General features: G+C 50.0%; 1 protein-coding gene across 1 annotated transcript; it reads right to left on the bottom strand.

The window, feature by feature from the left end:
• Positions 1-11,477: 11,477 nt before the first annotated feature.
• LOC4326625 (hydroquinone glucosyltransferase) lies at positions 11,478-13,375 on the bottom strand. The gene has a single exon (XM_015777256.3). It carries the CDS (start codon positions 13,289-13,291, stop codon positions 11,768-11,770), a length of 1,524 nt encoding a protein of 507 aa, XP_015632742.1. The 5' UTR covers positions 13,292-13,375; the 3' UTR covers positions 11,478-11,767.
• Between the last annotated feature and the right edge of the window lie 3,565 nt (positions 13,376-16,940).

Here is a 16,940-nt window from a genome sequence, read left to right as displayed (position 1 = left end):
ACGGTGAACAGCGAGGTGAGGAACCATGAGGACGGCATGTAGGTCTTGACGACACGGGAGACGATGACCGCGCTCCTGTGGTAAATGTCCACAGCAGAGATGAGCTCCCCCCGGGTAGCAGCACCCTTCCCTGCCCCTGATCATCTCCGTCGAGTGGAGTGGCGGCGGCGTCCACACACGGGGAAGGGAAGGCATTGGCGAAGTTGGCGCCGTGGACGGGGAGTGGATGGAAAACGCGATGGAGTGAGATGATCTAATTTCCCAAAATTTTAGTGGCACCCGGCCGATATTGTGAATAGTAGTGTTATTTTTCTAATTTGGCATATTTGTAGTGGCATATCCAATTAACCCTTATAAATATGGTGCTTAACATCTATAATTCTTTATAATAACATATGACTTGACTAGACATGTATAACAAGGAAACATATCCTATGCACACAAGCTTCCCGTGCACACTCTGTGCATACCAACTAGCAAATGTCACGAAAAATTCTACAAAAAATATACACTTACTTTGAATAGTATTGCATGTACATGTGAAATTTTTTCTTCAAATTCATTATATTTTAGTCGTAACAAAAAAAAGGACAAAATTCTGACAAATTTTTACCTTTAAAACTGTCAGATTTTGCACTTTTTTATTACGACTAAAATATAATGAATTTGAATATGAAACTTTATAGATATGTGTAATATTAATAGGAGTAAATGTCCAATTTTTTGTAGGATTTTTCGTGACATTTGCTAGTTGGTGTATATGGAGTGTGTATGAGAAGCTTGTGTGCATAGGATATGTTCCCCTCTAACGAATCATCTTTTATGAATAGATGCATTGTTGTCATCTTAAACGGTTACAAACCACCAACCGCTATAGATCTCGAGAAACAGCCACCTAGATCCATATATAGCTAGTAATACTATAATTCTCTCTTCCTCGAGTCTCGATCTAGAAACACCACCACTGCTCCTAGCTCCCTCCTAAGTCCCGAGTGTCGAGCGTAGCTATCACCGTTGACTCCCAGCTCTCTCTTAAGAGCCGAGCACTGCTGCTGCCATCCACTCGATCACTCCCCTTCCCTCCTGAGCGTAGTCGTCGTTTTCACCTTTCGCCTAGCTACTTCACATTTCCCTTCGCTTCCAACCATGGCCGTTGCTCTCCTCTTTCTTCTCTCAAGCACTGCTTCGGTCATCGTCTTCTCCTCCATCCTAGTGCCAAGTGCCACCGCCACCTCCACATCTCTCCCGAACGTCAATGTCGCCAGATCCAATTGTTGTGGGAGCTCAAACCAACCTCCCTAAGATAAAGGGTCATCGGATCAAAACATCTCCGACTTCTAGGTGGCTAGATCCAACTGGCCCAATCACCCATCTTCCCAAGCTCTGCCCCATCCAACGTTGCCATGTCTATGGGTCTTGGTGACAGGTATGATGACGACATGCTGGCAGTGGCACCATATCAATAGTCATAACAAGAAGGAGGGCCAACTTGTGATGGGGGCTGATGCCTAGATATAACGCGGCCACCTCTTTTGCTCTCTTTTCAGATGAGCTCCTCTGAAATACTGCCCTTCGCGTGGGGTCACTAACATGTGGGTCGACAAGCTGTGGGACCCTCATGCCAGCCACTTGAATGGAAGGAATTAGAAGACGAGGGGTATAGTGAAGATGAATGAGAAGATAGAAAAAAGAATAAGAAAAGTTTTTTTTATTAGACGCATGAAATTGGTGAAATATTTTATTCAAACAAATGTAGAACCAGAATGGATTTTGTACTTATTGCTGGTTCTTTCTCCTGAATTAAGACCCATTGTTTATGGGTCCAGGGACAAAGCAGTGACTTCGGATATTAATAGACTTTATGAAAGATATCCTTCTCTCATCTTCGTGCGCAGCGATGGCGATGGTGTAATAGTGGCTACATTGACAATGACGACAACCACGATTACAGGCAAGGCATCCTCAGCACAATGATGGCGATTAGTATATGGTGTGGATGATTATTTTTTTTGGGGGTACCACTAGGGGTGGAAACGAGCCGAGCCAGCTCGGCTCGGCTCGTGGAAGCTCGCGAAATGCCAGGCTCGGCTTGGCTCGGCTCGGTTCTCCAACCGAGCTGTACATTAGGCTCGGCTCGGCTCGTGGTCTGGCTCGAGCCGGCTCGAGCTGGCTCGTGAGCTTTGCAATAGCAGCAGTTGTATTGCCAGCAGCAGTTGTGTTGCTTTGCAATGACTTAGTTATTCAGATAATAACTCTCAAGTCCCTACAAAGATAATTAGGTATATTGTATGCAGCCAACATATAACAAATTGATGGGCTTTTTTGGTTTTCGGCCAGAAGTCTTTCTATTCAAACCGAGCCTACTAAGCTCGTGAGCTGCTCGCGAGCTGGCTCGGGCTCGGCTCGGTTCACAAACGAGCTAAAACCCAGGCTCGGGCTCGGCTCGTTCAGGATTCGAGCCGAGCCGAGCCAGGCGAGCCCGAGCCGAGCTTGAGCCGAGTTCACGAGCCCGAGCTATTTGTCCAGCCCTAGGTACCACTAACGGTTCAACATTCCTGAACCGACGTAAGAAATAACCGGTAGTGAGCCGTTACATATGAAAGTAATTAAGGGAGGTAATTAATTTCTTCTAGAGTGAATTATGTAATGGAATTTTAGGCCTCTTATAAGAGCACACAACCATTTTCGTAAGTAGATGAAAAAAAACATATACATTTGCTTGTAACAAGTCAACTAATTAAGTAGTGACTTGGCGTACATATTTTTACGATTACGAACACGCAAAAAGATTGCGCGTCAATATATTAGAGGGAAAGAGTGTTTGTTTACACAGCACAATCAGCCAGACCAGCTTATGCCATGGGAAGGGAGAAAAGACAAAAACAAGAAAAACTAAGGAACGAAGACTAAACGCAACTCCAATTTGCAGGAAGGGAGCAGAGCCACACTACCCTCACAAGAAAACCCTGAAAGAAGCAACGGCAGCTAACGACTATAGGTGACCCTCAATGAGAATGGACTCTAGAACCACTGAGACCGAAGAGAGAGCAAAGTCGAAAACTCTGAAGTTTTGTTCCTTCCATAATTGCCAAGATATTAGGAGGACTAGGGAGTCGACATCGGTTATTAAATTGCAAACTTATCGAGTTGAGCATCGTGACGATTTGAATCAATTCCAACTTCCAAGTGCCACTATACATATAACATATTTATCAGATAATTTATTACTAGGTCCACACAATCCCTTAAATGGGAAAAATCATTGCCACCCACCAATCAGTAGTGCATGACGAAGCTTGTGCAACACGCGCGAGCTGCCTAGTTTCCTAACCAATACTACTAGCTAAAATATCAAATCACATATATATTAAAAACCTAGAAATTACGGTTGGATCGAAAAATAGACATATGAGATACATCTAAATCACTGTGAGTAAATCAATAAAATATTTACTCATGAAGTAAAATTTTTACTCGTGATGATGTGGACGAACTTTAAACGTCTATTTTTCGATCCAACGATTTTTTTTTAGGTTTCCATTACTGCATTACATATGTAAGGCTCAGTTGATTTACAAGATTTCCAAATCATAAGAATAGGAAAACATAGGAACACATGTGCAAAACAAATGATAGAAAAAAGTATAGGATTGATCTTTTGGATGGTTGGTAGGGAAAATATATGAATGCTTAGTATTAAGTTAATATGATCAAGGTTGGAATGCTTTAACCATGTAACTTGAGGTCAAATACATCAAACAATGAGTAATTTACCTCGATCCTATTCGTAGGAATAGAAAAAAGAGCTCTAAGTGGATGCAAATTTTCCTATGAAATTTCTTAAGAATCATAGCCCAAGGAAAATTTCATGCTCAAATCCTACAAAACTAATGGATGAATAGTACATGAATCTTGTTTCTACATTTTCCTTCCATTTTCCCTCCAAAACAAATGAGTCCGTAGTTTCCGCCCTTTTTTCCCATGATATTATACCTATCTTAAAATATACACCCTGACGGAGCGTGGGGCTCCTCACCGGGAGACCGCGCGGGCCCCCCTTTGCCGGTTCGGCCAGGGGCGCTAGGTGAGGTTCTAAGCCCTCGATCTGTGGAATGTTTCGCGAGAGAGCAAATGCGCAAGACACGGGCGATGTAGACAGGTTCGGGCCGCTGAGAAGCGTAATACCCTACTCCTGTGTTCTGGTGGATCTGTGTATGAAGGAGTTACAAAGAGCTGGAGAGCAAGAGAGTTCAAACTCTAGAGACCCTCTTCCTCTTTCTCTTCTCTCTGAGCTCCCGTCTTCCCTTCTCTTCTCTCTCTTTTCGCCCCCTTTTCTTAAGTGGGCAAGGTCCTCCTTTTATATCTCAAGGGGATACCACATGCACCACTTCTACCTACTCTTCTTTTGAGTGGGGACTCACCCTATCTTCAAAAAAAAAACTGGCTTGCGTCCTCGCCTAGAAGCTAAATCATAGCTTGTCTTTGAGTGAGGCCCAGCGTCATCACTCGCCTGACACCGGAGATCTCCCTGTTACTCCCTCATTAATGGGCGGAGATTTGCCATGGCTGCTGTCCGAATGACCCTCCGATGGGATGGGCCATACCTACCTCCACTCCGCCGGAAGCAGGCGCAACGTGGGAGCACGGTTGTCTGCCGATGACGTGACCGGCGTCAGACCAGTCACAAACCGGTCATTCTTGTCTACCACGCGTCAGTTTAGCATGCCACACGTCAGCCCTTCTTCATAAAATGACTTCCTTGTAATGGTTGCGATGAAGCCTGGTATGAATCTAGCTGGGACTGACGTGCTAACTCCAGGAGTTAACACGCCGGCTCCGGCTAGGGACGAGTGCCTAGAGGCTCTCATCATTCCGACGGGACGGGGCGAGGCGTGCGAAAGGCCGCCTGTTGCCACCTAACCCGCGATCTGACCGGTCTGTGACCGGTCACACACTGTGACCTGTCACGGACCGAACGAGTGTGCTGCGCTGCATTAAATGCGGCGTGGGGCGCTCGTCCAACCCGCAATAAACGCGGTTAGGTGAGCGCCGCTGTGCTCACCTAACCCACACACGTGGCGCCAAACCCGCAGGGGGTCAGGGCGCCCCAGCCCTCGGGGCCGAAACGGGAGCGGCCCAACCCCTCGGGGAGACAGAGGGAGGGGCGGCCACATCACCCTCGGGCCCGACTCCCCCCGAGGGGGTCAGGCCACGTGGGTGACCGCGGCTGCCCCAAACCTCTAGTCAAGATACCCCCGGTCCCATGTCACCGACAGTAGCCCCTGGCGTTATGCCAGGGCGATCGCCCTCCTCGAGGAAAGTGCTCGGGCATGACGCCACTCCTTAGGCCTGGTGACAGGCGGGGCCGGTCTCTACAGGCGGGCAGGAATCCAGTGGTGCACGCATCGGCAAGGGAAAACCGACCGACAATAATGAGCGGCTTTCTTCAAGACCGCTACATTACTTGAGTAGCGCGCGAATCGGGACGAGCCGGTTCGTTTCGCCTGGAGATGTGATGATGGTGCATCGGTCGGCGAGCGTAGTTAACGCGCGCACGATCTGTCCCATCTCGACTGCCACGGCCGCACATCCACCTCGTGCGCCGCAAACGGGCGAGCGGGATTAGTGGAGGAGTGGGCGCGAGAAACGAGGGGGCGAGATAGTGGGCGCGGGAAGCGAGGAGCCGGGCATAGCGTTGGCAAGGGTATAAAGACGCCGAGGAAGAGACTCGTTTCCTTCCTCTCGCCATTATTCCCCTTGCCTTCGCCGCTTGCGCTCTAACTTCTCGTTTCCTGCGCCCTACCCTTGCCATACTCGCTCGCTCTCAAGCTCCTCCTCCGCCGGCGTCATGGCACGGGGCTCCGCACCGCTCGAGGGTAGCGTGTTGCCGCCTTCCCGGATCGTGAGCACGAGGCCGCCTGCGCCGAAGAGGAGTCCGCACTCCGCTTCCGCGAGGACGCGCTCATCGAGCGGGGGCGAGCTCTCGAGGAGGCCGAGGCCACGGCGCAGCGGCTGGCGGACAGCCTGTTCCTCCGTGAGGCAGCGTGGGAGGAGCAGGCGCGCCGCAATCTGGAAGGCGCCCGCGCCGAGAGGGCCGCACTGGATCAGCGGGCCGCTGAGCTCGAGGCGCGGGCGAAGGAGCTGGACGCGAGGGCGCACAGCGGCGGGGCGGCCGCGGGCCACGGCGACCTAGCCGCCCGCCTCGCAGCCGCCGAACACGCCATCGCCGAGTTGCAGGGCGCGCTGGCCTCGCCCAGCGCCTCTCAGAGATGGCCGGGGCCCTCCAGCGGCTCCCCGAGGAGCTCGAGGAGACGATCAAGTCATCCTCGAGGGACCTCACCCGGGGGGCGGTGGAGCTCGTACTGGCAAGCTACCAGGCCAGGGACCCTGACTTCTCCCCGTGGGCAGCGCTGGACGAGTTCCCTCCTGGAACCCAGGATGGCGCGCGCGCGCAGGTCCGGGACGCCGCCGACCAAATCGTCCACAGCTTCGAGGGTACGGCCCCTCGGCTCGCGTTCGCGCTCGACTCCGACGAGGAGGGCGGTGACGACGGTGCGGACGACAGCGACGACGAGGCCGACAACCCGGGCGCGTCGGAGTGAGCCCCCAGGCCCCCGCCAATCTTAATAGCTTTTCCTTCTTCTTCCGAGGCCTTCGGGCCCCCTTCTTGTATAGACTGATTTAATCTGTAATCAAGTAAAGATGAAATTTTTGCGTCAGCTCTGTTTATTGTGTGTATGAGACGAGGATGGTCTGTGCCGCGGTCCTTCTGTGTCTTGGCTTGAACAAGGGCTCGTGCCCAGGCCCCAGCCTCAAACGGCGCGGGTCAGGGCTAGTGCCTGGGGAGATCCACGTGTCGAGACTGGCCAGGCCGGGAGCGCGGTGACCGAGGGTTATGGATGACCCAATTGTGGGCCTTTGCCGATTCCCCCCCGGAGTTCACCACGCCCCGGGGCACGGCTCGGTTCTGGGCCCCGTTTGGCGATTTTAGCCGGCCCGGGCCACCGAGGGCAGGGTCGAGCACGAGCGTGTTAATTCAAACCAAGATTCTTCAAAAGGAAACGATGGCACAGACACAATCCTCAGGAAATCGAAAATGCTTTTATTGAAATAAGGAAGAGAAAAAAGATAAGGATATGCATGTGGTAGCCCCCGGCCAACTCTACACGCCCGGGGGGGGGGGGGGTGCGGGGTTGGCCCGAGCCCGAGACATGACACCCGACCCCCACTAGGGGTAGAAGCGACGAAGGTGTTCGATGTTCCACGGGTTAGGCAGCTCTGTGCCGTCGGCCGTGGCCAGCCGAACGGAGCCCGGCCGGGGGACGCCGATCACTCGATACGGACCCTCCCATATTGGTGAGAGCTTGCTCAGTCCAGCACGCGTTTGGACGCGGCGTAGGACGAGGTCGTCGACGCAGAGTGATCGGGCCCGGACGTGGCGCTGATGGTAGCGCCGCAGGCTCTGCTGGTAGCGCGCGGCTCGGAGGGCCGCGCGCCGCCTTCGTTCTTCCAAGTAGTTGGTGGGCCGGAACCTTGGGGGCCAACGGACGTTCCGAAGGCTCGCCACAAAGGCTCGACAGCCGGCACCGCCAACCGGGGACACGGGGGGCCGGCCCCCGTGCCCGGACCGAAGTGGCGCTCCGGACGAGGAAGCGCCCTCCGTTGCATGGGCGGCGCGACGAGCGTCGCGCCGGCACTCGATATCGAGGCGGGCATCTGGCCCCCCACGCACATCTTCTTGGGTCGGAGGCGTTGATGAGGGAATGGCGGATGAACGGCGGGCAACGGCCGCCGCTCGCCGCGCCTTCCGCCTCGACGACATGGAGCCGGCGGCGGCAGCGCCAGAGGCCTCGGTAGCGGAGGACCGCCCGCCGGCGCCTAGGCGCTGCTGTGCCGTCATGACCAAGTCGGCCACGTCATCCAGCCAACGTCGGGCTGGAGTCTCTGGATCGGGGACGACGGGCGGGTGACGCAAGAGCGCGCCCGCAGCTTGGAGCGCGCCCTGGGGCGTGCTGCCATCGCCGTAGACGAGGAGGCGACGCTCCCCGTCTCGCCGTCCTTCTTCATCGCTCGTGGGCGGCGAAGTCGCTGATCTTTCGACCCCCTCGAGCGCCTCCTCCCGCCTAAGACTTTGGCAAGAGGGGGGCGGTGGAGTACGAGCTCGACGACGCGGGTTCTGCTCCCCGTCGTCACCGCTAGCGCTCGGAGAGAGGTTGTGCGCCACTGCCCGTTCAGCCATTGGGCTGAGCGGGAGAAGCTTGGCGCACACGAAAGAGGACGAGGGCTTAGAAAAACACACGCGCCCCCTACCTGGCGCGCTAGATGACGGAGCGTGGGGCTCCTCACCGGGAGACCGCGCGGGCCCCCCTTTGCCGGTTCGGCCAGGGGCGCTAGGTGAGGTTCTAAGCCCTCGATCTGTGGAATGTTTCGCGAGAGAGCAAATGCGCAAGACACGGGCGATGTAGACAGGTTCGGGCCGCTGAGAAGCGTAATACCCTACTCCTGTGTTCTGGTGGATCTGTGTATGAAGGAGTTACAAAGAGCTGGAGAGCAAGAGAGTTCAAACTCTAGAGACCCTCTTCCTCTTTCTCTTCTCTCCGAGCTCCCGTCTTCCCTTCTCTTCTCTCTCTTTTCGCCCCCCTTTCTTAAGTGGGCAAGATCCTCCTTTTATATCTAAGGGGATACCACATGCACCACTTCTACCTACTCTTCTTTTGGGTGGGGACTCACCCTATCTTCCAAAAAAAAAACTGGCTTGCGCCCTCGCCTAGAAGCTAAATCACAGCTTGTCTTTGAGTGAGGCCCAGCGTCATCACTCGCCTGACACCGGGGATCTCCCTGTTACTCCCTCATTAATGGGCGGAGATTTGCCATGGCTGCTGTCCGAATGACCCTCCGATGGGATGGGCCATACCTACCTCCACTCCGCCGGAAGCAGGCGCAACGTGGGAGCACGGTTGTCTGCCGATGACGTGACCGGCGTCAGACCAGTCACAAACCGGTCATTCTTGTCTACCACGCGTCAGTTTAGCATGCCACACGTCAGCCCTTTTTCATAAAATGACTTCCTTGTAATGGTTGCGATGAAGCCTGGTATGAATCTAGCCGGGACTGACGTGCTAACTCCAGGAGTTAACATGCCGGCTCCGGCTAGGGACGAGTGCCTAGAGGCTCTCATCATTCCGACGGGACGGGGCGAGGCGTGCGAAAGGCCGCCTGTTGCCACCTAACCCGCGATCTGACCGGTCTGTGACCGGTCACACACTGTGACCTGTCACGGACCGAACGAGTGTGCTGCGCTGCATTAAATGCGGCGTGGGGCGCTCGTCCAACCCGCAATAAACGCGGTTAGGTGAGCGCCGCTGTGCTCACCTAACCCACACACGTGGCGCCAAACCCGCAGGGGGTCGGGGCGCCCCAGCCCTCGGGGCCGAAACGGGAGCGGCCCAACCCCTCGGGGAGACAGAGGGAGGGGCGGCCACATCACCCTCGGGCCCGACCCCCCCCCCCCCGAGGGGGTCAGGCCACGTGGGTGACCGCGGCTGCCCCAAACCTCTAGTCAAGATACCCCCGGTCCCATGTCACCGACACACCCCATCTTAAAATATAGTAAACTAAGATTGGATGGAATACATCTTAATACAACGAATTTAAACAGAGATATGTATCCCATATAATCCGTTGTTATATTTTGGAACGGGGGAGTAAGAGAAATTAAGGATATAGGAGTAAGGAGATAAATGACTAAAATGCCTCTAATAAGTGTTTCTTGGCTGTATGTGGATTAGGTAGTTGGAATAAGATAGAAAAAAATGAACTAGAGTTGATTGATGTGACCGTACACTACTCCAAGATAAATTTTTCTGGACGCCATCTTCTTTTGTTTCTATACGGCCCGTAAGTGGAACTGTATGAGAAAATAGAGGGACCGGTGCCAGACTGTCGCCCACACGGAAAAATGCATTTTCCCGTACGGGCGTCTTAATCCAACCGCACGGGATAATCCTCATTATCCCGTGCGGTCGACTTAAAAGAACCGCACGGGAAAATCGTTTTTCACGTGCGGACTTTTATTAGTGGACCGCACATAAAAATACCTCCCTCCTTTTCCTCCCACCCACTTCAAATTTTTTACATTCTCTTTCCCCTTTTTTTCCTTCTCACCCACTTCAAATTTTTCACACCCTCTCTCTTTCTTTTTCCTTTTTATTCTCACTGCTACACGCCTCTTTCCTCTCTCTCTCTCTGTAAACATCTGCCTCTTTCCTCTTTCCTCCCCTCCCCTTCCCTTCCCGGCGACGCCTTCGAGAGGATGGACGGCGAGACGCTCTCCTGGGCGGAGCCGGAGTGCGGCGACGAGTTCGCGCTTTTCTTCCTCGACAAGGCCGCCTGCACCACCGTCTCCGGCGCCATCTCCACGGTGACGGCCTCGCGGACAGGCTCGCCGGGCTGCGCGTGGCGAGGCAGGAGGGTGCCCCCGCCGGAGGTGACATCGCCGGCCGGCTTGCTGCGCTCAGCATAGGCCGGAGGCGACGATGAGCAGCGGCTGCGCGACGACGGGAGCGGCGGCGACGGCGAATGCTGGCGGAGGCGGAGCGGCGGCTGCGGCGACGCGGCTGTTGGCGACGGCGACGACGACGACGACGGGAGCGGCGGCGCGACGACGGCGACGACGACCATGGAGAGTGTCAGTGAGAGCTTCGATGGCATGAACAAGGCCAGTGCCATCGCCCACTGTTTAATGATCAGTGAACCACGTGATTTCTATCTATAATTTCAGTTTTTTTAGAATTTTCCGTTGTAATTTGCGAAAATGAAGGGACCATTAATTATGCCGATTTGCTGCTGCATCCACTGACCCATCCATCATCGTTCTTGTGTTAAGCCTGTTGCTGTTCCACACATGGCACTGCCAGGGTTGGTGTCGATTACCACAGCGACGACGACGGGATTGTTTCGATTTTATTTTTTTTTGTTCGTTTTTTTTTCTTGCGGGTGGTGAAACTGACCGCACGCGGTCGACTTAATACGACCGCACGGGATAATCGATTTTCCCGTGCGGTCGTGTTAAGTCGACCACAAGGGATAATCGATTATCCCGTGCGGTCAGCCGGCCCGCACGCGAAAGTACCGATTTTCTTAGACGAGGAGCTGCGGCGGGCCGAGTGACCGCACGGGATAATAAATCTAACTGCCCGGAAAAATGGTATTATAGTAGTGGTACTACTTAAAAAAATCCCTTACATTATCACATGTACACATCTCGATCACTATAGCACATCACGTACTCTTTTCGTTTTTAAATAAAACAACCAATAATTTATGATTCATTATACTACTATATTATATCAAATCAAATTCTATATTATTATATCTTTTTGATAGAGAGAGTATGCCCTTGTATAGTTATCAACTTTATCTTCAAACTTTCAACTTTTTCATCACATCAAATTTTCTTATACACATAAACTTCTAACTTTTTCGTCACATCAATCATTTCAATTTCAACCAAACTTTCAATTTTAACGTGAACTAAACACCCTTAATGTACAATTACCGAGCACAACACGTATGGTACGTACAAACACCAAAGCTCCGGTTGGACAAGCTAGGCCTAGCTAGGCGTGACACTGACACACATCAGACCACCACCAACCAAGCAGACAAACGTGTTTGCAACCGGGGGGAAGAAGGGAACCGCACGAGCCCACAACGCCGCGCGCGCGCGAGGGAACGAACCAGATCGATCTGCCGACACCGACACAAATCATTGGGCCGTCACTGCTGTTCCGTTGTCGTCGGGCTCGCCGGCACGACCGCCACGTGCAGCGGCGGCGGCCTTCTTCCACGCGCCACCGACGACGGCCTCGAACGCCTGGCGCGACGGGCCGCCCGGCGCCCGCGTGGCCTTGGCCGCCGCCTCCCGCAGCTCCCGCGCCTTCCTCCGCGCCGCGGCGCCCTTCTCCCCCGTGATGAGCTCCCTCGCCACCGCCGCCACCTCGTCCCGCGTCACCACCCCGTCCTCCCGGGCGTTGCTCGGCCGCAGCGCCAGCCCCGCGCGCGACGACGACAGCATCACGGCGTTCATCCTCTGCTCGGCGTAGAGCGGCCACGCCACCATCGGCACGCCCGCCGCCACGGTCTCCAGCGTCGAGTTCCACCCGCAGTGCGACACGAACCCGCCGACGGCGCGGTGGTTCAGGATCTCCACCTGCGGCGCCCACATCGGCACGGCGAGCCCGGTGCCTTTGGTCCTCTCGAGGAACCCCTCCGGCAGGTAGTTCGTCGGGCTGTCCTCGCCGTCGCCGTCGCCGCTAACGCTGAAGTAGCTGGCCGTCTTGTCCTTGTCGCTGGGGTAGCGCACCACCCATAGGAACCTCTGCCCGCTCGCCTCCAGCCCCGCCGCCACCTCGGCCGTCTGCTCGGTGGACAGCGTGCCGCCGCTGCCCAGACACACGTACAGCACAGACCCGTCCGGCTGGTCGTCGAGCCACCGTATGCAGGCGTCGTTCGCCGCCTTGCCGGAGGGCGACCGGACGAACGGGCCAACCGCGTAGGCCGGAGGGTACACGCCTTTGTCGGAGAGCTCCTTGAACGCCACAGCGGTGTCGTGCTCCATGGCGTCGAAGGTGTTGACGAGGAAGCCGTCGGCGCGGAGGTAGTCGAGCCCCATCTCGATCACGAGCCGGTACACGGGGTTGGCCCGGTCCTGCACGGGGTCGACGAGGTCGGAGCCGTGCAGCGGCACGCACCCCGGGAGGAGGACGGGGCCCGGGAGGTCGCGGAACTCGCAGGTGGTCGTCCGGTCGAGCACCGGGTTGTGGAGGAAGGAGGTGAGGCACATGAGGTTGGAGGTGCAGAAGACGTATCGCGGGATGCCGAGCTCGGCGGCCACGGCGAGCGCCCGCGGGCTGAGGAGGTCGGAGAGGAAGACGGCGACGCCCGCGGGGGAGTCGAGGAGGGAGCGGAGGAGGTCGCGGAGGTGCGGGAGCGCGCGGCGGACGACGGTGAGGATGCGGGTCTCGACGCGCGCGTCGGCGGGGAGGTCGTCGACGGACACCTCGGGGAGCGCGGCGATGGAGATGGACGGCGGGAGGGAGGAGAAGGTGGAGGAGTGCTCCGCCGAGGAGAAGTTGGTGTGGGTGACGATCGTGGCCGTGAAGCCGTCGTACTCGACGATGCGCCGGGCGAGCTCGGCCACCGGCAGAAGGTGGCCGGCGCCGGGGCTCGCCAGCAGCACGACGTGCTGACCGCGCCGCTCATTTCGCGCCGGAGCTGACTCTATTGCCATGACAGTATTCAGGAGGCTAGCTTGCTTAGCTACCCGTGTGTTTGTGTATTGCCGCTTGCTTAATACCGACCTATACTAATGCTACGTGCTTATATAGAGGTGGAAAGATAGTGACCTTACGTCCTCACGTGGGTATATATATATATATATATATATATATATATATATATATATATATATCGGGCAAACCACATATCGTGGAAACTCGAAAATTATCGTTCGATAAAAAATGAATGTATGAGATTTGTCCATGTCATTATGAGTAAAAAATTTACTCCCGTGAGTAAATCTATCAATAAAATTTTTACTCGTGATGACGTAGACAAATCTCATATGTCAAATTTTCAATTCAATGGTAGTTCAATATATATATTCCCCTTTTCGTTTAGCACCACAAATATGGTCTCAGCCATCTCTTAATAAATTTTGATATAAGAGCTATTTCTTATATCTAGCGTTTTTTTAAGGGAGGAATGGAGAAATGGATTTTAAGCTGTAATAATATTATTGGCGGACGTGGAATTTGAAAGGTGGGGTACAAACTAGAAAAGAAGCATCAATACATTAAAAAAAAGTTCTTTATCAAGGAAAAATTATTACAAACTACAAAGTAAAATATTTTATGATCAAATATAGACGTTGATCTGGAGGGTTTTTTTTGCTACTTTCCAATTCTGGAATCAAATATAGCTGTTCTTAATCCACAAATCATATGCACATGTATTATACATAGCAAATTTAAATGTTTTTTTAAAAAACAAATTAGGTATAAGTTTATCCCGGATATGTCCCATGTCCTAGGCTATGAGATATCATTTCTTCTATGCGATTTAAATATCATTCATAGAACCTTTTCAAAAATAGAAAATATAAATTATTATGTTACATATATCTATTTAAAACAGCCTTGAAAGGAGACTACATGTTCGCTGTAGTGGCTAGAAATTACCACATTAATCGAAGAAAAAGAGAAAATCTACACCATTGAATTATGATAGATCTATAATTTAACCATTGAGATTGATTGTACAAATATAAAAAAGTAAGAGTCCTCAAACTTTTTAAAAGAAACTACGCAGCAAAAATTAAAAAGTCCAAGTTCTATTCGGACTATCAAATTCCAATCGGGCAAGGCTGACAAGGACAGCTAACAAGTTCTTTTTTCAAAAAAAAAAAAATCAGAGAAGCTCAGTAAAAATGGAAAATCAATCCTCTTGCTTGGTAGTCTGCCCGTTACAGCAATGGCTCATACAATTAATAATATATCCAAATATTATATAAGGATATCTAGAAATTACCAAATTAATAATAAGTAAAGAAAAAAATCTGCACCAATTCATGGTGGACATACTCCCTCTATCCCCCCTAAAAAGGGGGGCAAACTCTAGCTATGAATCTGGACATGAGATGTTATAATGGTTGAGATTGATTGCCCAGAAATAAGTACCGGACAAATCCTATGCACAAGATGTAAAAATACTAGAAAAATATAAAAATACTCGAAAACAAAACAAGAATCCATCTATTTGAATTCCCCATCGGACAAGGACTGCCAAAAGGCAAGCTCATTTTTAAATAGTATTTAGTTATTTTTAAAAAATCCACATTAATTGCATTCAAGTATGAATATAATATATAAATAACTGAAATTTATAATAAAAAACATAAATAACTAAATTAGAAAAATAAAAAAAAATTTCAAATAGGAATAAATTTATAAATAACTGGAATCTGAAATAAAAGTTATCACATTAATCAGCGAGAGAAAATAGAGTTTAAGTGGGAATAAAATTTAAAAATAACTAAAATTAAAATTAAAAGAAGAAAATATTTAAATAATTAACTGTCAATCTAGAGAATAACATGAGATAAATTAAATTCGAAATAAAAATAAAAGAAAATTCAAAATAGAAAAAAATAAAAGTTCAAGTACAAATACAATTAAAAATAACTAAAATCAGAAATAAAAAATATTGATAGAAAACTACCATATAGAATAAAAGATAAAATGAATTGTATTGTATTATTAAGACGACAAGACTAGAGTGGCAAAGGAGATGGACAATGACGGCTAGAGAAACTTCTACAAACTATTTAAAAAACAAAACCAAATAATGATCAGGTTCGATTTTTAAAATCGCAATAATAATAAAGATTTCTAATAGGAATAATTTAGAAATAATTAAAATTCAAAATTAAAATGAAGTATATTGAAAGAATAGTTCATATATGGTACAACACGAGATTAATTAAATAAACACTAATGATAACCATGTTTGATTTTGAAATCTCAATGACATTAAAGAGTGAGACATCGGGCGAGTCGTAGAGGAGTACAATGACAGCCACTAATGATTTGGCAGGACTTCTAGAAAGTAAAAAATGAACCCAATAACAATAAAAAGAGGAGGCAGCGGTCGTACAATAGACGAGTATAGTGATAGCGTTTGACGGGACAACAAACTATAATAACTATAAGGTCCAATTTTTAAAGTATCGGGACTTCTACAAAGTAAATAATAATAATAATAATAATAATAATAATAATAATAATAATAATAATAATAATAATAATAATAATAATAATAATGCCCGATTTAAAAATCTCAATGACAATACAGAGAGGAGGCAATGGGTGAGCCGTAGGGAAATACAGTGACAAAGCCGCTGACTGTTTGGCGGGACTTCTAGAAAGTAAAAAAATAAACCCAAATGATAATTATATTCAATTTTTAAAATCCCAATGACAATAAATAGATGAGGCATCGGATAGACCGTAGATGAGTATAATGACAACGTTTGACGGGACTTCTAAGAATTATAAAAACAAAACCTAACAAGAAAATAAACTCTACAAACCATAAGGTCTAATTTTTAAATGTTACAAAGAGATGAATGGTAGACCAAACAAGCAAAAAAAAAAGAAAAGAAAGAAGAGGTGACAGAAGTAAAGAGTAGCAACTGGTGTGTCTTTTAAAGACTACGAAAGTAGAAACACAAGGATGATAAGGTTTGGTCAATCAAATCCTTAAGTCAACGAGATAGCTATTTAATAAATTTTAAGTAAAATCATATTAAAAAAATGATTTTGTATGAGTGCTACCGCGCAATTGTGCGGGCCACCCAGTTAGTTATATATATAATCAAATTTAATCCACGCACGAAGAGACCGAAATAGCAAAAACCAATTACGAGAGTGCCAGCTCTTTCTGTTCTCTTGGATTGGATTTAAACTTATACTACAAACCACTAAAGTTGTATTGTAGCAAATTTAAGATGTGATTGGAGGTGGCTCAACTGCCCTAAAAGTAGGGGGTTGTTTTCATTCTTCCATTTTTTTTTCCTTGGGCGATCGTGGCTTCATAGGTTGGTGCAAATTAACGACATGGGAAGGGATTGTGGAAGGCCGAGCTACACAATCACAAAGGAAGGGGATCAAACCGATAGAAAATATTTTTGAAAATATCCATTTTTGAAAAAGATTTACGTTTATATACACTAGTATAAAGAATTTGTGAAAATATAACTAATCCGCATATCGGTTCCGCCGGAGCGCAACAAAAGTATGGCGTGACGGCGCGGAGTGGACGGCCAAGGCGTTCGCGCGGAATGGGGCAGCGGGACCGAGCCAGTCCCGCATGCCGGTAAC

This window comes from Oryza sativa, chromosome 1, assembly GCF_034140825.1.
Source record: "Oryza sativa Japonica Group chromosome 1, ASM3414082v1".
Classification (NCBI taxonomy): Eukaryota; Viridiplantae; Streptophyta; class Magnoliopsida; order Poales; family Poaceae; genus Oryza; species Oryza sativa.
Note: the sequence above shows the minus strand (reverse complement) of the source record. Positions and strands in the feature narration are given on the sequence as shown.

Coding starts and splice junctions, on each gene's coding strand:
- LOC4326625 (XM_015777256.3), bottom strand. CDS start 13,291: ATGGCAATAGAGTCAGCTCCGGCGCGAAATGAGCGGCGCGGTCAGCAC.